The sequence below is a fragment of the Cygnus atratus genome, chromosome 10 (genome assembly GCF_013377495.2).
Source record: "Cygnus atratus isolate AKBS03 ecotype Queensland, Australia chromosome 10, CAtr_DNAZoo_HiC_assembly, whole genome shotgun sequence".
NCBI classification, from domain to species: Eukaryota; Metazoa; Chordata; class Aves; order Anseriformes; family Anatidae; genus Cygnus; species Cygnus atratus.
In genome coordinates this window covers 5,470,176-5,488,917 of record NC_066371.1, presented here as the reverse complement: position 1 = coordinate 5,488,917, position 18,742 = coordinate 5,470,176, and the positions used below count along the sequence as shown (strand labels likewise).

At 46.1% G+C, this 18,742-nt stretch overlaps 1 protein-coding gene across 6 annotated transcripts in view; it reads right to left on the bottom strand.

The window, feature by feature from the left end:
* Nucleotides 1-5,410: 5,410 nt before the first annotated feature.
* The window catches only part of FRMD4B (FERM domain containing 4B), a 113,679-nt gene continuing 100,347 nt past the window's right edge, over nt 5,411-18,742 (bottom strand). For 4 of the 6 annotated variants that reach the window (XM_035547081.2, XM_050712875.1, XM_050712876.1 and 1 more), the window contains 9 exons: nt 17,919-18,052; nt 17,717-17,836; nt 16,470-16,698; nt 13,208-13,264; nt 11,741-11,888; nt 10,924-11,049; nt 9,278-10,083; nt 8,622-8,754; nt 5,411-7,129 (listed from right to left, as the gene is read on the bottom strand). In XM_035547081.2, the coding sequence (XP_035402974.1) occupies nt 7,009-7,129; nt 8,622-8,754; nt 9,278-10,083; nt 10,924-11,049; nt 11,741-11,888; nt 13,208-13,264; nt 16,470-16,698; nt 17,717-17,836; nt 17,919-18,052 (1,874 nt within the window). In that variant the 3' untranslated portion in view covers nt 5,411-7,008. The remainder of the gene's footprint in view (nt 7,130-8,621; nt 8,755-9,277; nt 10,084-10,923; nt 11,050-11,740; nt 11,889-13,207; nt 13,265-16,469; nt 16,699-17,716; nt 17,837-17,918; nt 18,053-18,742) is intronic. The other 2 variants (XM_035547080.2, XM_035547082.2) reach the window with 1 other exon arrangement.

Genomic DNA, 18,742 nt, shown 5'->3' with positions numbered 1-18,742 from the left:
TGGGATGCAGAGCGAAGGGCTGCCCGCTGACACCTCTCCCAGTAGCACGGGTGCTAATCCCGCAGATTTCCAAGGTGGGTATCACATTTTGCCTACTTTAGGTCTCCTCCATAAATTACATCGAGTACAGGATTCACTTCCTTTTCTAACACGTTGCTTAGTGTTTTGGTACACTGGAAACGGCACGTTAAGGCAGCAGGGGACACCACTGAGCTGCAGGCACTCTTCTGGCCAAATCTAGGGGTCATTTCCAAGGTAAAACCCCCATCTTCTTCCCAATAACGTTTGCAGGCACCTCCATGAGAGCTTTCCAAAAATCCTGACTAATACCTCCACCTTTGATGCGACAGGAATGCCACAGCCATTGGCAGCCTCGTTATCTTCATGGCAATTTGACACTTGCTCAAGAATCCCAGCGCTAATGAGCCGCTGTGCGAGATGCTCGGCTACCGGGCGGCACTGGGCTCTGCCAGCAGCTCACAAACATGAGCAGAAGACAGGCGGCACCTGCAGCCATCGCTACGGGAAGGAGCTCCAAATTCCTGCTTAGGAATTCCTCCTCCAATTCTGCTTACTTCACAAGTGTTAAATAATAGCAGTTTAGGAGCAAACTCTTACCGTGCTGATAGAAAAAAAAAGTCTGCATTGCTAATGCACAATTCGTACTTACTGCTTGCTGTTGCTAAGGCAAGTACTTACATGAGGATGAAGTCTGGCATGAAACCCAGCAGGCTGTAGTGCAGCATCGTCCTACTTAAATAATTTTTCTCTTCTTCATCTTGTGCGCCTTCTTCAAAGCTTCCGACCTGTCTTGAAAACAAAAGGGTTGACAAGTTTTTAACTCAAATATCAGGAAGGGTCAACTCCTGCATCACAATTTGACCCTAAGCAGACTGTCAAACCATGCTTAAAGTGCCTAAAATTTATTCTATTTTTAAGGTAATTGAGGAACACATACTGATGCCAAATACTTGAGAGGAATTCCTGTAATCCTGGCTTTCCTTTTTTTGCTGAGAAAACCCACACATCTCTTTCCCTTTCCTACCAATCCATGCCATCTCCAAGAGCCAAGGCAGTAACGGGATAAAAGTCAGGGAATGTGCCTGTGTAACATAACCGTGCACCACTTTTAAGAACCTTGTAGGCTCGATGGGACAGGCTAAAATTGACCAAGAGAGGCATACACCAAGTATGCCCAGCAATCCTCTGTAACGCAATACGGGATTATAACGGGTCAGATGATGGGGATCGTAACAATAACAACCACCGAGTAACGAGTACAATCGCAGGGAGACACCCTGTGGGAAAACCAGCGGGGAACATCTTGGGAGGGGAAAAACACCCACCACACCTCCAAGCTGTTAGAGAGATATATATCAGATGAAGTTTGCTGCTTACATAGAATAAGAATGTCTGACTTTCGAGGTATTTGCCCAAGCTGCTTGAGAGGGAGCTGCAAAGCGGAGCTCTGGGGCAAAGCGGGGGCTGAGGGGGAGCAGCAGGGACAGGGACAGATTCAAAGATTTTGCATGGCAGAGCCTCAAGAGCGACAAAAGCCCCACGCTAAAGCCAGTAGCTAGAATTACATTTTTTATTGTCCTCTCCCTTTTTCAGCCAAATTTGTGATTTTCCTCTAACCAGTGCACGCCAGTGCTACCCAATCAGAACTGTAATAACAGGACTCCAAGGATGCTCGGAGGAGTGACTATCGTCATCGCAACCTTTCCAACGAGCCATCTCCACAAGTAAATCAAACTCTGTTCAACAGAAACCAGACAACAAAAAAATCACTGAGCCAGCAGATCAGGTATCGAAAATTTGAGTCATTCTAGGTAGCAATGTCACCCTTCAAACACTGGGGTGTATCTTTATTTTACAGCGTACGCCCTGTGCCCTGTATCATCCTGCCATCAAAACGTGCCCACCGGCAACGCTGCCGGCACGGCTACGTGATGATTTCAGCATGTACGTACGGGGCTCGTCCTGCCCTAACCTCCGACCAGGAACAGGTGGGAGGCTTCTTCTCGAGTTACTCCAGCTGAGCCCCTGCTGGCTGCAAACCTTTCTCCGCCTGCGGCTCTTCGATGACACCCTAATGATTAAATATAAATGGAGACTCATGACTGCTGCGCCTGAGCCGGGCAGGAGATGCCGTGGGAGAGGGAGCACATCCCTCCACCGTCAAGAACTTGCTGAAGGATTTACGGCGACAAGGATAATGAAGTTGGATGGAGGACAAGGAGCTTCTCCTTGGCTAAAGGTTTCATCACTCTCTCTCAAAGGCCCTGCTATCTCTGTCTCCTCTTGTGCTGCCAGCACCAATTGCTCGCCATCCCTCCTTCCAAGCAGGAAATGTCACATCAGGTTTACTTGCAGCTGGGGCTCTGGGTAGCAGTCTTCGATGACAAATCCTACCCTGGGAGATGACCCATGTGGTCCCGAATCCACATCCAGCAGCTGAGAAGGGAAAGTCTTGCTAGAGAGGGCAGGAGGCAGCACATCAGGATGTCACCATCCCTACCCGGTGGTGGGGCCCTGCATCACAGCAGTGTCTGGCGACAGGGAATGGTTTTGGGAAGCTCAGCCCCACTTGGGTCTGAAAACCCAGACAGAAGATGGGCGCAGACAAGAGAGAGACAAGACACGATGGCCAGTGCAGCACGATGAGAACAAGCACATAGAACTGTGTGTGTCTTCACGCATTTGCAAAATAAAACAAGACTACTTTTTTTGTCCCCACCATGCTTATCTCAAACGGCTGCAAGAAGCGTCCAAAATAATCTGAAAGCCACTCCACGAATTTTCTGTTACCAGTGAGATAAGAACATTCCTTTCTTGGAAGTTTTGTGGAATTTTCCCCCTAGCGCAAGATCCCAGAGAAATAAAAATATGGAAAGCAGATGATTATACTTAAATTAATAACCATTAAATAAAATGACACAAGTAAGACTGCTCCTATTTGCTTTAAGTTGACAGATTTCAACACTTGTGCGAGGCCCTGGTATAACTCTTGGCTTTCTGCCCTAGAAATGTATTAAACATAATAGGAAAGAATAAAGTAGATTGAAGAACAGTGCAGGAAGCAGGAACCTTTCTCAGAGATGTGGTAACTTACCCAGAAGCCGCCTGCTCAAGCAGCTCTCTTGCATTATTCCCAAAGCCCAGGAGATGGAGCAAACCTTCAGCCTTCACAGGGCTCTTTACCAACACTGGCACTCTCTGGGCCACGCTGGAGGTTTCTGATCTGCCCAGGAGCTGCACAGCTTTGCTGCAGTGTCTCCTTTTTAGGCTGAACAAGTCCAAGATCAATCATAAACCAGCTTTCAGCAGAAACCCGTGCGTCACATCCTGCACAAAGTCACGTTGGGCAGCAAACTTCACATCAACGCACTTGGGTGCATGTTAAAGATTTGCTGTGGTAAAGCAAATTTTACCTGTGCTGGGCAAGGGGGCTCCTCACCAGAGCCCTGTCCTGCTGTGCCAGGGGGGTTACAGAGCCCAGCCTGCCCCAGGACCCACGGTAACGCCACATCCAAGTATTGCCATTGAAAACAGCATAGAAAAAGCTGGCAGCAATTAAAAGCATCAGACCTTGCTTATTTTAGTCCTACTGCCTTTTTGAGGATTCTTGGCAAGGACCCGTTTTTCTTCTTCACCCATTATCACCTAAAAAGCACTCAGAAGTGCTCCACCGTACGTGGTGTTGTGAGGTTGCTGTTTCCACTCCTTGCTCTCATCTCAACTGTGGCATCTTCCACCTGTTTTAGAGGAGAGGCATTTGTGCCGCTGTAAAATTGAACCCCGTGGGTCTGTGTTGTTTTTTTTTTTTTTTTACCTTGGTGTTTCACGTCGTTTGTGTCTTGGCTTTGTTCTGGATCATGGCAAATACAAATTTCTAGGTATTTCTTCAAAGTGGAAGAGGCAGAGACGGTTTCAGGTGAGTCTGAGGCTGGAGGGCTCCTCTCTTCAGTGATGCTGGTTGGTCACTAGATGGCCTCACTGATCCTGGTGAAAGCCTGTGGAAAAGTATGAACAGCTGTAAACACTGCTGAGGTAGCAAGTCAAACCAGCACAGGTAATTTGTATTTGAGTTTTGAACAAATACGATAACAATCACAATTGTCTTTATTACCTCTTCAGCTGCACTATACAGACCTGGTCTCCACGAACTGTCACGCACGAGCACCAAAGCATCGCTCCAGAAACGCAGCTCGCCGCCACAAGAAGCTGCAGGGTGACAGGAGGCAGAGCTCAGCAGCAGGCCAGGAGCTGTGCTTAATAAACAAGGGCCTGGGCAGCAACTGGAGCCATCAAGAGTTGCCCAAGCTGTGCCTCGGCCACGGAGCAGCCCCAGCTCCCTGGTGGGCGATGGGCAGGGGGGTCCCATGGGACCCGCACCCTCCTGCTCATCCCCCTCCAAGACAGGCAGTGTCTGAAATCCAGCCCCGGAGGTTTCATGCCCCGAATTCCCCAGGAGAGCAAACTGGGCTCCACTTGAAGCCACCCAAAGTTCCCACGTTCTCAACACGCCCATCCAAAATCATCCTAAATCATCCCGGTCCTGTCGGAACAGCCCCAAGGCCGGGTGCCAGCGTTGTGCCGACACGGATGCGTCAGGCTGAGCTCAGGCCTGAGCGGGGAGGGAAGAGTCAACGCACAATGCAACGGCCACAGCACCGAAATACAGGGACATAAACAATGCTTTAAATGGGGCACGGGTCTTGTCACACACCTCACTTCCCTTTCTAAATGAAAACCTTTGAGAGCGCTGATAAATAATTGCCAAGGGGCCGTGATAGCACTGGCTCTGCGTGGGACACTGGACTTCGAACCACGCAGCTGCCTGTCACGAACACCGATGTTTTGCAACAGTGGTGTGAGCAAGCACGCGGTCAATGAACAGAGAACGTGCCAACAGACAAGCCTCCAAAACTACTTGGACAAGCGGTAAAATACAACAAAGTGTGAATATTTTTAGCGGTCATCTATACAAATCCTTCTTAATATATGTTTTCACCAGCAACCTTGAAATAAAGACAAAATTCAGAGCTGGTTAAGCTTATGGATAACACAAAACCCAGGAACTAACAAATTACTCTTTGTATTTTCTGTGAACGCGCCTCCTCCCGTTGCACTGCCAGAAATTCAGACTTACAGACATGTTCTCCAAGGGTCTGATACATCTGGGGCAAGTGTTCCCCAGCAATGGGGCAGCCTCTGCCAGCTCCCCTGCCCCAAATGGGCTGACCTGCAAGGGGACCATGGCCACTGACCCTCAGTGACAACCCTGATACTGCGCAGTCCAAAAGAAATCAGACCGTGGTGATTCACCCTATCTTAGTTTCAAGCCTTGAAATAACACAATGCACTTTTCCAAGCACTCAAGTAGAAATAGGAGGAATGCTGAAGTGGTTTTGGTAGCACACTTTTCAGTTTATTGACCTATACAAAATAATAGGTCTAGAAATTCATGAGTAGTAAAAGAATAAGCAAAAAAGAGCTTTCGCATTTCTAGAAGGCTATACAAATATGCAAAACCAAGGAAATAAGTTACTTATTTTGTTTTTGTTCGTTTAATTCCAAATTGCGACTCTAATAATACAAACGACTAAGTACCAGCTTAACAAGTGTGTCCTTCTGTATATATTACATGCTCTGGAATATTGGTAAAAAACGTCCAAAAAAGTTTATCAGAAACTTTTCTATTCACAATATGAACAAGGGGTTACTAATCTTTTGTATAAAAGAAAAAAGAGCACCATTTTATGGGATCCTGAAGCACAGTACAGCTGAGACACGAGAGAGATTTTACAGTATGCAAATGAGTCATCATAAATCACGCAAGAGAACCCATGCTAATTTGTTCCTACAGATGGATGACATGAGGTAGGTTTATCCCTCTTAGACCAAGACTGCAGTCGCACTTTTTTTCTGAATAAATGGTTTTGCAAAGATGCTGTTCTAGTCACTCAGTGACTTTGCAACGCACCTGGCAGTTCAGATGACTCGTGGTACAATTCTAATGCCCCTCATTTTAAGGCACCCACTTGGCTGTTTATGTTTGCATCCACCTTAAAATACTGGCCATTACAATCGAGTTGTTCGTCCTGTGGTAACTGCAACTCTCCATTTCCGATCCTCAGTTCGCTACGGCAGAGCAAAACGTAACTGTCACCCAACGAACACTACGCAGCCACAGTGAAAATTTGCCTGCTCCTCTGCACAGTGAAGTTGTACCATGGAAAGGTCGATAAGTGTGAGGTTATTAATTACACTTTATCATGGAAAGGAGTTCAAAGTTTACTCCCGTTTCCAAAATCCACAACCACCTACAGTTTTACATGACATATTGTGACAGCAAATTCTTTTCTTTCCAGAACTCGTTTGTGGTGCTAACAAACACTCTTAACAACGCCCCAAAAATGGATATACTCATTCAAACCTCCATAAGAATAATAAAAAAAATCCAGCCTTCCTTCAAGTAATGTTCCAATACTGATTAAATCACCCTTTGCCTCATTCACACACACAGTATCTATCCTTCACAAGCTTATGAAAGTCCTTCCAGGTCATCATAAGCCATGGCAGAAGAAATTTCCATTTGTTCTTCTTTCAGACATCATAATTGTGCTCCTAGAATTCCTGTTTTTTCCGTAAGAGTTCCCTTTTCACATTTTTTTTTGAGGTTTGCCTTCAACACATTCCAATCTTCAAAAAAAGTGCTTGCTAAATATAAATACTTCAACCAAGTGCTGCATCTTGTCGTAGATTACATCGTGGCTTGCCCTTGCTCATTTAGGCTATCCGGATTCAGAAAGAAGCGCCATTCTTGGTAAGACTTTGTCATTTTGCTATAGTCCCTCGTAATGCTGAACTTCATCTTTCCCAGCAACAGAACACCTCCCACCTCCTTTTTGTTCGGTCACAAAGGTGCCCCCGAGGTCTCCTTCGGAGTAACAGCGTTTTGTGCAAGGCACACAAGGGTACGAATGCAGGGCTGCAGGCGGTCTACACGAGCGTCCCAGGCTTTGAATCCTCGTGCCAGAATAACCTTTGCTCGTTGCTGTGCAAGTCTTCCTCCAACTGGTTCTCTTCATCACCACCCAGCTGGCTCGTCTCTGCATAAGCTCTGTAAGAGATGGCATCAGGGATAAGCAAGAGCCGACATCTCCCCCAAATGCCCAAGTTCTGCTTTGGGGATGTACAAACAGGAGGAGCCCCATCCCACCTCAGCGTGGAGAGCATGAACTCACAGGGCGCCCCTTGAGCTAGAAGGAATGCTGACTGCTGTGATTTTACACCCCCAGCAAAATTTGGATCCAAACACAAACCCAGGTGTTGTGCTGTAATTAGGCTATTCGTGCAACGGGATCTCAGCTACTCAAAATTGTCAAGACTCTGGAACATACTGATTGCTCATTCGCCATAATCATGTTAAAATAGAAAATAGAACAGATGAATGATTGGCCTACTGATTCAGAACATGGGAAATTAATAGTAAAAAAGCACTCACACAGAAAAGTCTGCCAAAATAAGCAATTTTCAAAGCCCGGTTATAGGAAGTTAAGAAATTAGTAGAAACCGTAGTCTTAAACACTGTTATTGCAGAACTTTTAGACCACTCCAACAAAAAGCTCAAGGCATTTAGCTTAGAAACGAGGATCTAGCAGAAGCTTTTGTATCTTTTCTTACGCTTCAGCTCATTTTAAAACAAACAAATGAAAAACTCGGTCGTTGCCCACAGGTCAGCCTGGCAGCAAGCGCAAGCAGCCACACATGAAGCTGGGCACACACATGCGGAATACTTACTACAGCTGGCTAGGCTTAGCATAAGAGCACTTAGACAGGATGGCATTTGTGCGGGCAGAGCCGTTCCCAGGACAGGCGGCCTCTGATCTTGCCGGTGATGGCCGGTGTGCGAGAGCCAGGGGAGACCGAAAACACGAAGCAGGAGCAGCAAGAGTCTCGCATGCACTTCTGCAACGCCCAAGCGAGATCCTGGGCTCCTTGCAGTCCTCAGGGAAGCCCCCACACCCAGCGCAGCTGCAAGGAGCAGCAAGTCTCACCGGGGTCACTGGCTGAGCTCTGCCAAGCAAGATGCGCTTGGTTTATTAACGGGATGACCCATGTCGGTATTGCCTTTGAGCAGCAGCAGGGTGATGTGTGATTAAAGAGAGGTGTTGCCTTTACTTTTTTATTTATTTATTTATTTATTTTTTATTGGCACAGGAGCTATAGCATCAGAAACGCAACAGGTCGGTGCCCTGCCACACTGCTGGCTGGGCACAGGAGAGGCCTCCTGCCGCGGTGGGGAGAGGAAGGGGGCTCAGTGGGTGCTCTGCCCAGCATGCCGGGAGCTGCCTGTCCAGCATCAGCTGGAGGAAAAGCCTGTGCCACAGGTGAGTTCATCCTTTACTATGCCTCTTTCCCCCTTCTTTGAATATTGCTGGTACAGTTATAGGCTGATCTACACCACCTGGAGAGGATACCCTCACTAAGTCAATTTTATAAGTACTCTTCATCCTGGCCCCCTGAAATCAAGCTGCTTTCTTCAGATGTTTTAGTAGCCTATAAAATGCAGGAGGGAGAAAGGACAGAAAATCTTGACACACTTTACTCACCTGCTTTGCAGAGGAAGGTTGCCATAAGTGTTTCCATAACAGCTGGCAAAAGAGGAATGAGATAACGTATCATAATCTGAAAGTCCCATTGCAAGTGGGTTCCGCCAGTTCCCAGCAGTGTTTGCAGAAGACGCTGGAATTCAAAAAAAAAATTACGGCTAATTAGATCTTTCTGCAGCTAATCAGATGAGACAGATGAGACAGTTCTCATTAGCAATCCCTACGCGTTTCTGCAGGACACACAAGCAGAGAACGCAAACTCAAAATGCTATTTACAAGCACTGTGAGGAGGAAAGCTGTTGCAGGGATATTTCAGAGTGAGGGAATCTCTTTATAAAAAGACTGCCCAGTGATGCTGATTGTACTGTGTTTTGGACACTATCACAGCAACTGCATGTACATGGCTTCTACTTGGTAAACATGCCTGTTTGAAACATATGGCTCTCTGTGCTTCTCTGAACTACCGCGCTTACAGAGACTAAAAGGCACTTTTACCCACAGAAGACAAGTAAGTCTCTTCCCAGTCACAGAACAAGAACAAAAACCCCATTCAGTTCCTTATCTACTTCCCAGCCTTGCTTATACTCTGCTGAGTGGGCAGAATTGATACACAGAAGGGATGTACAAAACACAGCATAGAACAAATTGGACATTACCCGAAGAGAAAGATGACACACGACTGCTAGGAGAGCATGGCACCTGCACACCTGCAAGGCCCAAACTCCTTTGAGATCCTCTGTCAGACTCAAAGCCTGCCTGCAGGCAATGACCCTGTTCCTTTTGACTGGAGGCACGTTGGTACCAACCACGGAGATGCTCTGCTACTAAGGCCTTGTGAATGTTTTTGGTTATATGCTCCGTTTTAGCAACCTGCTTCCGTGGAAGCCTTAGCGTTGCATATGGGTTGTGCGGTACTCTGTCCACTTCATCCTCATGGTAAGACCTGAATTCCCTGTAACGGTCATATCCGTAATGTGCCGATGAGCGATACGAGGGATTGACACTATACTGTCCCTCTGTGTCACTCTCATAAACATATCCTCCGTTGTAATAAACGTCAGATTCGGTGTAAGGGGAATATCCAGAAATATAGTAACTGGAGGGAGGCTGCTCCTGATTTTTGTGGTAGACACCATTCCGGACATCCTTCTGGGCAAGATTTGGCATGCTTCCTGAACTTGCAGCAGAAATATTTTGTTTCTTTGACCGTCTTCGACCCCTGGTCCTGTTGTCAAGCGTCTGAGTAGTATAATATGGATTGGGTGTAGGCGTCACGCAGTAATATTCAGCACTGGACTGGCTAGTGTAGGATGATCCATCATCTAGGATCTCTGTGCTGCTGCTTCGCTGGGACTTTGAAAGGGAGAAGGCTGTCTTTTCAGCGGGGGCTTCAGACAGCAGGTGAGTTTGGGACTCCAGACTGCCACTGCGCTGCCTGCAATGGTGTGGGGAAACATCTGGCCTGAAACAATACAGACATAGGTTGGTTAAAAGCAGTCACATGCAGACATACAGAGAGCTGGACAGAGCACGTGTGGACAAATCAGGCTTGCTTCCTCCCCAGCCATTTACAATACAAACCCAGCATTTCCTTCTCACATAGAGTACCTGCATTGCAAGAAATTCAGCTTGGCTAAATTTTACATTTGCTGCAACAGCAGGAGATTTTTCAGATTTTCACTGTGAGCAAGGTAACCTGTGACAGTGATATATGCAATAATGCTGACAAACTCGCATTTTGCAATGACTTACAGGAGGGATCTCACAGTCTAAGTATGCAATGTCTAGACAAGTAGCTGAGCAAGAATCAGAGCATAGGAAGCTGGGTTTCCCGTGGCTCTGTGTCCCACGGTTGCGTTACCAGAGCTGAATATACCATAAGCTCTTTATAAGATTTTAACATTTATAGCACCTCTCCTTCCCACAGTAAGGGCACCAATTTGGATCTTTCTCCTCTACTTGGCCACTTACTTTTCAGGAGGCTTGGAGGACCTTAATCTACAGAAGATATCTGTAAGCTTGCACGCCACCTTCCATCTCACTCCTAATTTTGCAGACACCCAGTAGTGCAGCAGCGTGTGCTACTATTTCTGCTACTGCCCAGCATTTACATTCCTGCAAATGCTCTCAGTTGCATGTTAGAAAGCTGGAGCAAAACTGTACCAGAAGATGGTGGCTGATAGCAACCTTGTGCCTCAAATATCCAGAAAAGGCATTTTGAAAGCCTGACCCCTGAGAGCTGCACTGCAAATGACCTTTTATCCCCTTAACACCATTCAAACTCAAAATAAAACCCCCTTACTGTAAGTGGCTGCTACTGTAGGCGTTGCGTGTGAGCACGGGTGTTGTAGGCATGCTTCTCCCCCCGTGGGACGGGGGCAGTCGGTCCAGGGTGCGATAAGGACTGCTGTGAGTTGAAAGCGGGTCCCTGTAACGAAGACGACAGAACCCCAGTTAGGTTAACCACAATGCAAGTCGCACGTACTGAGACTCCGTGCACCCTTAGTCTTAAAAGAAATAAAAAAAAATCCTAAGGGCTAAAAAAGCAGGTAAGAGTAACTGGATATGATTCCACATACAGAACAGAACTTTCTAAAGAAGAAGAAAAATTCAAGCCCTTCTTGTGGTTCAAGAGGTTACTATTCTTAGACGAAGAAATTGCTCCCCAAGTCTTAGGTGAATTGTGTATGCTTTGACAATGTACCTGCTGAAATACTGATAGGATCAGGAGGGCTGGGTATGGTCTGGTGTTATCTGAAGCAATTATGCACAGTCATCAGGAAACATACAAGCTGTTTAATACTGAAAACAAACCACTTGGCCACAAAAGGGTGAAAGTACTGGTGGGCACGATCAGTTCCTTAAATGCAGTCCTTGCTATTAAATTTCTCACCTGACTCACAAAGACTGCACTACCCTGCAGTTTCACAGAGACTTGATGACTACTCGTACACACTTGTATTACTAAAGACGAAATTTAGCTCTTATCACTAAACTCTTGAATCCCAGAAGAGTGTAGAGACAGCAGCAACTCTGGAGAGCCAATAAAAAAAAATCTTTACATGGGCAAGACCGAGCTCGTGCCAACAACACAGAGAGCACAGTGAGATATGCCATACCTGGAGTGTCTCGTTTCCAAGAGCTGCTCGTTCATGGATGACTTTCTAAGATGGATCCTCTCCAGCCCAAGGGACTTCGGTGGAGGAAGCCGTGGAGAAAGCTGTGCAGAGCTGGTTCTTTGTGCTGGCACAGTGAGGGATTCACTGGCTGTTGGAAAGGAATACATATTTTGTTAGCAAAATCCTTGCTATTTTTGTCCTGTAAGTAAATCTGTGACCCCTGAACAGAAACTCTGCGCTGTGGAGACAAGGAGGGAAGCTGTGACTACAGGGAGCCTCTCCCACACCCGCCTGCACCAAGCTCTCCTTCACCTGGACGGGACATCGTGGAGACTCAAGCAGGTCTCTGCAGCACCTCTGACAGAGGTTTCTGCTTGGCACTGTGTTGCACCACAAAGTGGAACTTCCTTGGGAAAGTGCTTGTCTGCAGCTCTGTCCCTCCCAGAGCAGAGCTGGCACGCTCAGCCTCGCCAAAGCCAGTTCCTCTCCCTCACCATTCAGCACTTTACTTGGAAATGACGTGAAGGATTAGTTTAATACAACCTAAAAGGGACTGACTTCAAAAGTGACTGAGCGAGCAAAGACACTGGCAAACAAATTTGAGTGAAGGCAATTGGAAAGATGTTGGTTTGATCCTTGTTCTCACTTGCTTAAGGCACAATCCAGATGCCATTAGAGCCAAAAGGAAACTACAACTAATACAAATAAACACAGGACAAGCATCATAGAGAACGCATTCACAAACCAAGGCTCTGGCTCTACTTCTACTTGTGCAAGCAGGAATCAAGTGCGACTCCATTTTAAAGCGTCAGATGGGTTATACAAGTCTAAAACTGGGACAAAGCAAGATCAGAATCAGGCCTTAACTGAAAAGTGAGTAATAATTTAGATAATGTTTGTCCCCAGATGATGATTACCCAGCCAAGGGAGAGGCAAGCCAAGTCCCTTCCACCTTGTGGAACAGGGTGTGAATGTGTCGTCTGTGGGTGTGTGCCCAAAGTGAGTAAGCTGAGCAAACGCCATACCCATGCAAGATGCAGCTCACTAGGTAACGAGGAAACGTAAACAGATCGTTACTATCTCTGACTATTCCACTTTTTATAAGTTTTAGTAACTGTGAGGACAGAAGGGCTGGGGAATTCCTCCCAGCTGTTTATGTGCCTCGGTCAGGTCCCAGGGATGGAGTATCTGTTGGCAGTTCACGGTGCCCTCGTTCCCCAGCTTGATCACAATAAAACCATCACAATAAAACCAAGCGCCTTCTCTAAAGACAACTGAAATCAGCCCACAGAGCAGAAACTTTCAATAACTAACCCATTATGAAAACAGACATTCCTGATTAAGCTCTTTTTAACTCTGCTGTAATTTGTCATTGAAAGACAATAAAGTAGCAGGCTAAAGGACGTTAAGTCAAAGAGTATCACTGAACAAGCACACTTCAAAGGCAGAAAAGGATGATCAACATACCATCATCATAGGTTGTCGTATCAGACAGAGAGCTGCTCTCAGATGGGATTATATCATCTGTGAATGAAAACAAGCACTTAAAGCACACTCCACATTAATTTCAAACTATCACATGCAGTTTATTTTCTAAGGCTTCAGAGCCAGTTGATACTTGTAACGCTGCAATCGCCCTGCTTTAGACTTCAGCAGCCTGAAGACGGTCCTGCTTTGCCGTGCTATCAGGACCTATTCGTTGCCTTTGCATTTCAGCAAGCTACCTACATAATCATCAAAGGAGATTTTTCAACTGCAGTGGGAATCAGGCCAAGATTCACAAAGGTGTTTTCCAGTCAGCTTCCAAGAGATCTCACAGGGTGTTTTGGTGCTTCTATAGGAGTCAGGAGCCTACACAGACATGTAGATCTTGGCTGCCAGCATCTAATCTCCCCAGGTACACCTGAAATCCCACCAGGTAGGTACTGATCGCCTTTTGAAATTTGGAATTAAATTAACCTGTGAATGTTTCATCAGCATACAAATTCTGCTTCAATTAAATTAATATAAAGCCAGAAAAATTCCACTGATTTCAATCAAGTTACTGCAAATTCCAGCAGCACAGAGTGCACAAACTGTTGTACAGGCATTGCGATTTTTTTCCTGTGTCTTTTATGTTTTGCTATTTATTCATAGCACTTCATTGCATGTGCCTGTGCCCTCACCTTATTACCACACACCACCACTCACACTCACAAGCAGCCTGTCCTTGCCAAACAGCCTGCATGGTCCTGGAACGGACCAGCTGAGGCCCAGAAATGAGGCTGGTGATACAAAGCAGCACCAAAGGTAATTAACCCAGAGAGACATCGAGCCTGTTGCTGGCAAGACACAAAGCTGGTGAGGTGAAAAGTCTCCACGAATGAGAGAAAGGAGGCTGCAGATGATGATGGTGGCAGCCACCTCACACGTGACATCTGCATCACTCACCGTGAATACACGCAATGAATGCTGCTCATTTGTGCAAGGTAAGCTCTAGTTACAAGAACCAGGTGAACAGAGCTGCTGCTCTTCAAGCAGAGCAAAACATCAGGGCTGGCCCCTGCCCCGAGGGGCTTGTCAGACCACGAAGGTGGGCCGCAGCGCTACTTGCAACCTGACACGGGGAAGAAGCTTTACAGGAGTTTATTCATGTGAATTTACCAAGTTTTGGTGAAATAAGGAACCAGGCCCAGTGCAAGGAGGAATAAAAAATCTTCCTAGAAACACACACAAAAAGCCAGCCTAAAGCTGGCTACACAAGGGTCTGCAGTGCTGACACATGCAGGAGCTCTGAATTTAAAGCCCAAATCTGTGAAATTCCCTGCAAAAGGGGAAGAAGCTCTCTGGGATACAGAGGAAGCAAAGGCAAGGAAGAGGGGAACATACTGAGGAGGAGACAGCCCAGCACATCCTTCAACAACCACTCCTGTAGCTGGGATGTAAATACCTATGGTATAACTCAATAAATCAGTGTTACTACTTAACACGTCATTTCCAACAAGCCATTCCCAAACTTCACAGCTGCAAGTGACTTTATTACTGCTCAGCTTTCTTCAGCCCTGTACCTTGAACCCAACAGTACAGTCGGTAATGGTGAAAAGGTTACACATAAATCAGTTATCGAACTTGAAGCAGTCAAGGGCTCTGCTTCAGGTACTGTAAACATGCAGACACTGCTCCAGTCGGGAGCTGGAAGGGAACACAGCTAACTTACTGCTGGCCAAGCATTTGCTGCTGCTACCTGCAGGAAGGCAGCCCCTCTGAGAGAGACAGCTCAGTCCCTTCTGTCTGCGTTTCCCTCCTCAGACAGCAAACAAGGATGCCATGTACCAGATGTTGCAAAATGATGGGCTAAATGGAGCTTGTACAAGGACCGAGGATTGCACATCCAGCTCCTAAGTTCCTTGTTTGCACAATGGTAGAAAAAATCTCCATGCAACAAGCAGCAGCTGGGCACGGATGCTGCCCATGCTCTTGCTGGCCTTCAGCAGCTCCCCGTGCTGTTACTACACATCACATGTCACAGGTAATGCGGGGCCTCCCACAATAGGTATCCAGATTGGTGAGCAATAACTGGAAAAACAGATGTTTTCCTCATCTCTGTCAATTAGGAACTAGCTGGGCCACATTAAAACGTGATCACCAACCCTTCAGAAAAAACGCCTTGTGATGACAGACAGCCCAGCGCTGCTGGGTTTTGTGCCGGGTGCGAATCCAAATCAAGCTCTCAATGAGAGTGAGACAAAGCAAGGGCTATCCCAACAGAAACCTGGCAGTGCGCAGGGGGTTCTCCTCCAGGGAAAACACAACAGGTCTCCATCTCCAGTGTCAGTGAGAAGGTATCGGCATCAACAGCAGAAAAAAAATTGCATTTTCTTTCCCACCCTGCAATTCCCAGGAAAAAAACACCAGCCTCATGTAACATTTCCTCTGGGACAGGAGGCAAAAAGAAATCAATCAAGTAATTTTCCACGGAGAGGAAAAGTAAAACATGTCCTAGAACTGTTAAACGTTATAGAAACTAGAATAGCCTGCAATACACCTATGAGCTTTTACTGTTCTCCAGCTCCTTCGGTTAACTTGGATACTACAAAGTTTTCACGCTTTGTCCTAGGAAGGAGCCAGAATCTCACCTCCCTCAGGAAAATCCCATTTTCAGAATGGAAGAGCCAAGGACACCTGCTTTCATTGTGCTCACCACTGGCAAATCCATTTAGTCAAAAATCTGTATGACACAATCTGCATACACAAACTCCTGACCTTTGCTTACGTCTTCCTAGGCACCGGTCATTTTTAATCATGAAACAAAATCTTTGGTCCTTGTTTTCTTGACTCTATAGAATAACCCACACATTCTGTTTTTGCCAGAACTGCAGCATTGCAGAACGGAGAGAGATCTTGCGTGTGGCAGCTCAGAAATGCACCTGCATTCAATACACTACGAATTAGGACACCACACCAGTTTCGACTGAGATGCTCCTGCCAGCCCTTCTACGTATAGCACTCCTGGTCGGTACCTGGTGCTGGAACGTGTCCGCGCTTGTTCCTAAAACTGCAGCTTATTCTGCCCTCAGCCTATAAGCTGTGTACTTATTGTATCAGATGCAGCAAATTGCATCTCTCTTTCTTATTTAATTGCCTTGGAGAAGATAAAAATCACATAGACACATGTAAACAAAACTTGTAAGTGAGCCAAATGACTTTTTTTTCCTGTTTTCATCAGAACACGGGGAATTCTCTTGATTACCTGGTAGAGTAAGAGTTGATTTCTGGGTTGGTTTTTTGCCACACTTGATTCTATATTCATTTATGGAATTTTCAATCTCTTGAAGCTTTTTTACAGCATCAGCATACTCTTGCTTTCTTTTCTTCTTTACGTTTTTGCAGAGATCTGGCTCACTAGCAAGTTTCTTTGCAGCTTCTACCAGCTTTTGCTGTATGATAAAATTGCTCTCCAACTCCTGCAAAGCGGGATCCTGTAAATTCAAGACATGAGATATTTAGATGAGGTTATACAAATGATGATCTGTTTTTGTAGTAATGAAGTGGAAACCTCTTGCTCCAAGACGAAGCCTGAAAACGCCTCTTTGAATCTCTCCCTGCTTTAGAGAAAATAAAAATTGGTATCCCCATACCTACATTACTGGGAGTAGGAAGCTTTAATTAATTGTTTGTAAACAACTTTGAGAGGCTCAAATGAAAGGCGCTGCAGAAGTGCTAAGTAACACATTATTAAATCTGGACAGTAGGATTTTGTTTCAGTTGCACGTAGGCAGACTACATAAAATCAGTTTGCTGCAGGCACGGATTATACGATAATGTAAAGCCAGCACAGCGAGTTTTGGGTGAAAGACAGATGCAAAGTGCCCAACGTCTACCTACTGCTTGGATGGTACACGGCTAGTTAGCAAATATCTTAAGGAATGAGGGGAAACGATGCGCTTCCAGAAACTGCATATATCTGAATTAGCATATCTCCTGAGTCAGTCTCTGCCAGCAAAATTCATATTAGCTTCTTGAGCAATATAGAGCTTTTACTTAGGTGGAATTTGCATTAAGCCAGAGGTAAATCTCCTGCTGTCATCTGTCACACAACTATGCTCAGGGACAGATGATTTTGCAAGGGGGACAAGCACACCCCAGCCACTTTCTGGGCTCAAACACAACCTCAAAACACCACAAATCAGTGCTCAGGAAAGGCTCATACACACGGGTTGTCAAATGGCATCGTGAACATTAAAATGCAAGTAGCATGGCCAAACGAGGGGCTCAGGTTAGGAATTTTAAGGCTTTTTGAAATGGCCAATTTCCTGGTCATTTCTCATGGAGCACAGCTGAAATAAGGGCAGTACCTGTCTAGATCCTCAGGCATAGGCACGCAACTGCCCCCAGCTGCCTCCTCTTAATCAGGTAAGAGCTGGATTATTTCGAAGTGGCTTTGGCCACCGGTCTGGCCACCCCACCTTTGCTGTGAAAACAAGCTGCAGTGCTCACCTCTTCAGTAGGGAGCAGGTTGTCATCCAGTTTGAAAGCTGTGCCAACACGTCTTCTGACCTGGGGAGGTTCCTCTCCGGCACTCAGAGGATACTCTTTTGGCATCTTGCCCGTCAGCTCCTGGGGAACAGAGAGGGCTCTACATGAAGGTCCAGTGAGCAAGAAGGGCCCACCCCAACCCTGTGTAAGGTGCTGTTCTCACCGCCTCGCGCAGGCAGATTTTCTTCAGCTCCTCAACTTTCTGCAGCAGTTTTTCCTGAAGGAGTTTCTCTTTCTTCTTTAGCTCCATAATTTTCTCCTTCTTTTGTTCTTCACTGACCTCTGAATCCTGAGAGCCTGAAAAATACATTCCCTTTATTAGAGAATTTACAGGTAAAAGCCACTGCTTTCCCTCCCGCAACAAAGGACTGGGCAGGTAGGCTGCGATCTCCCCAGAACTAGCCAACCTAGCCCAACTGCATCATATTCAAAATGCAACGTCCAGCTCTTGTGTCATCCAGGAAGAAGGCTTTTAGGAAATCTGCACTTCTTCAAACCCTCAATACTGGCCAAGTCTTAAGTATACAAGCCAAAACCGCACTACTCAAAACAAATCGAGACATTAGGGATACCTATGATACACTTGATACTTCAGCTTTGATTTTGCTTTGATACAGACACCGATTCTCCTCACCTGGGCTTTACCTCCAGGCACTTCTTGGGGGGAAGGCAGGCTTTTATCTACCTAGGAGTCCTCCACGGGTGGTGGAGATCTGAAGTCCACCTCAGAGCTGAATTTTATTTAGGAGAATGTCTCTTTTCTGCTTACTTTTGCAGAAAGCCAGGGCAGTTCAACTCCTACAGCAGGTGCTCGAAGTTTGCCTGGATTCAGTTTGGATTGAATGACACTTGGATGAGATGTACAGTCAGTCATTCAAGGATGGGCTAACCAACCGGTAAAGTGATATCAAGTTACTTGTGGACCAAAAGTACACGGTTGCTTATCTGTCTTTAGCACATTTTCACTTCCTTGTTAGTTACAATGGG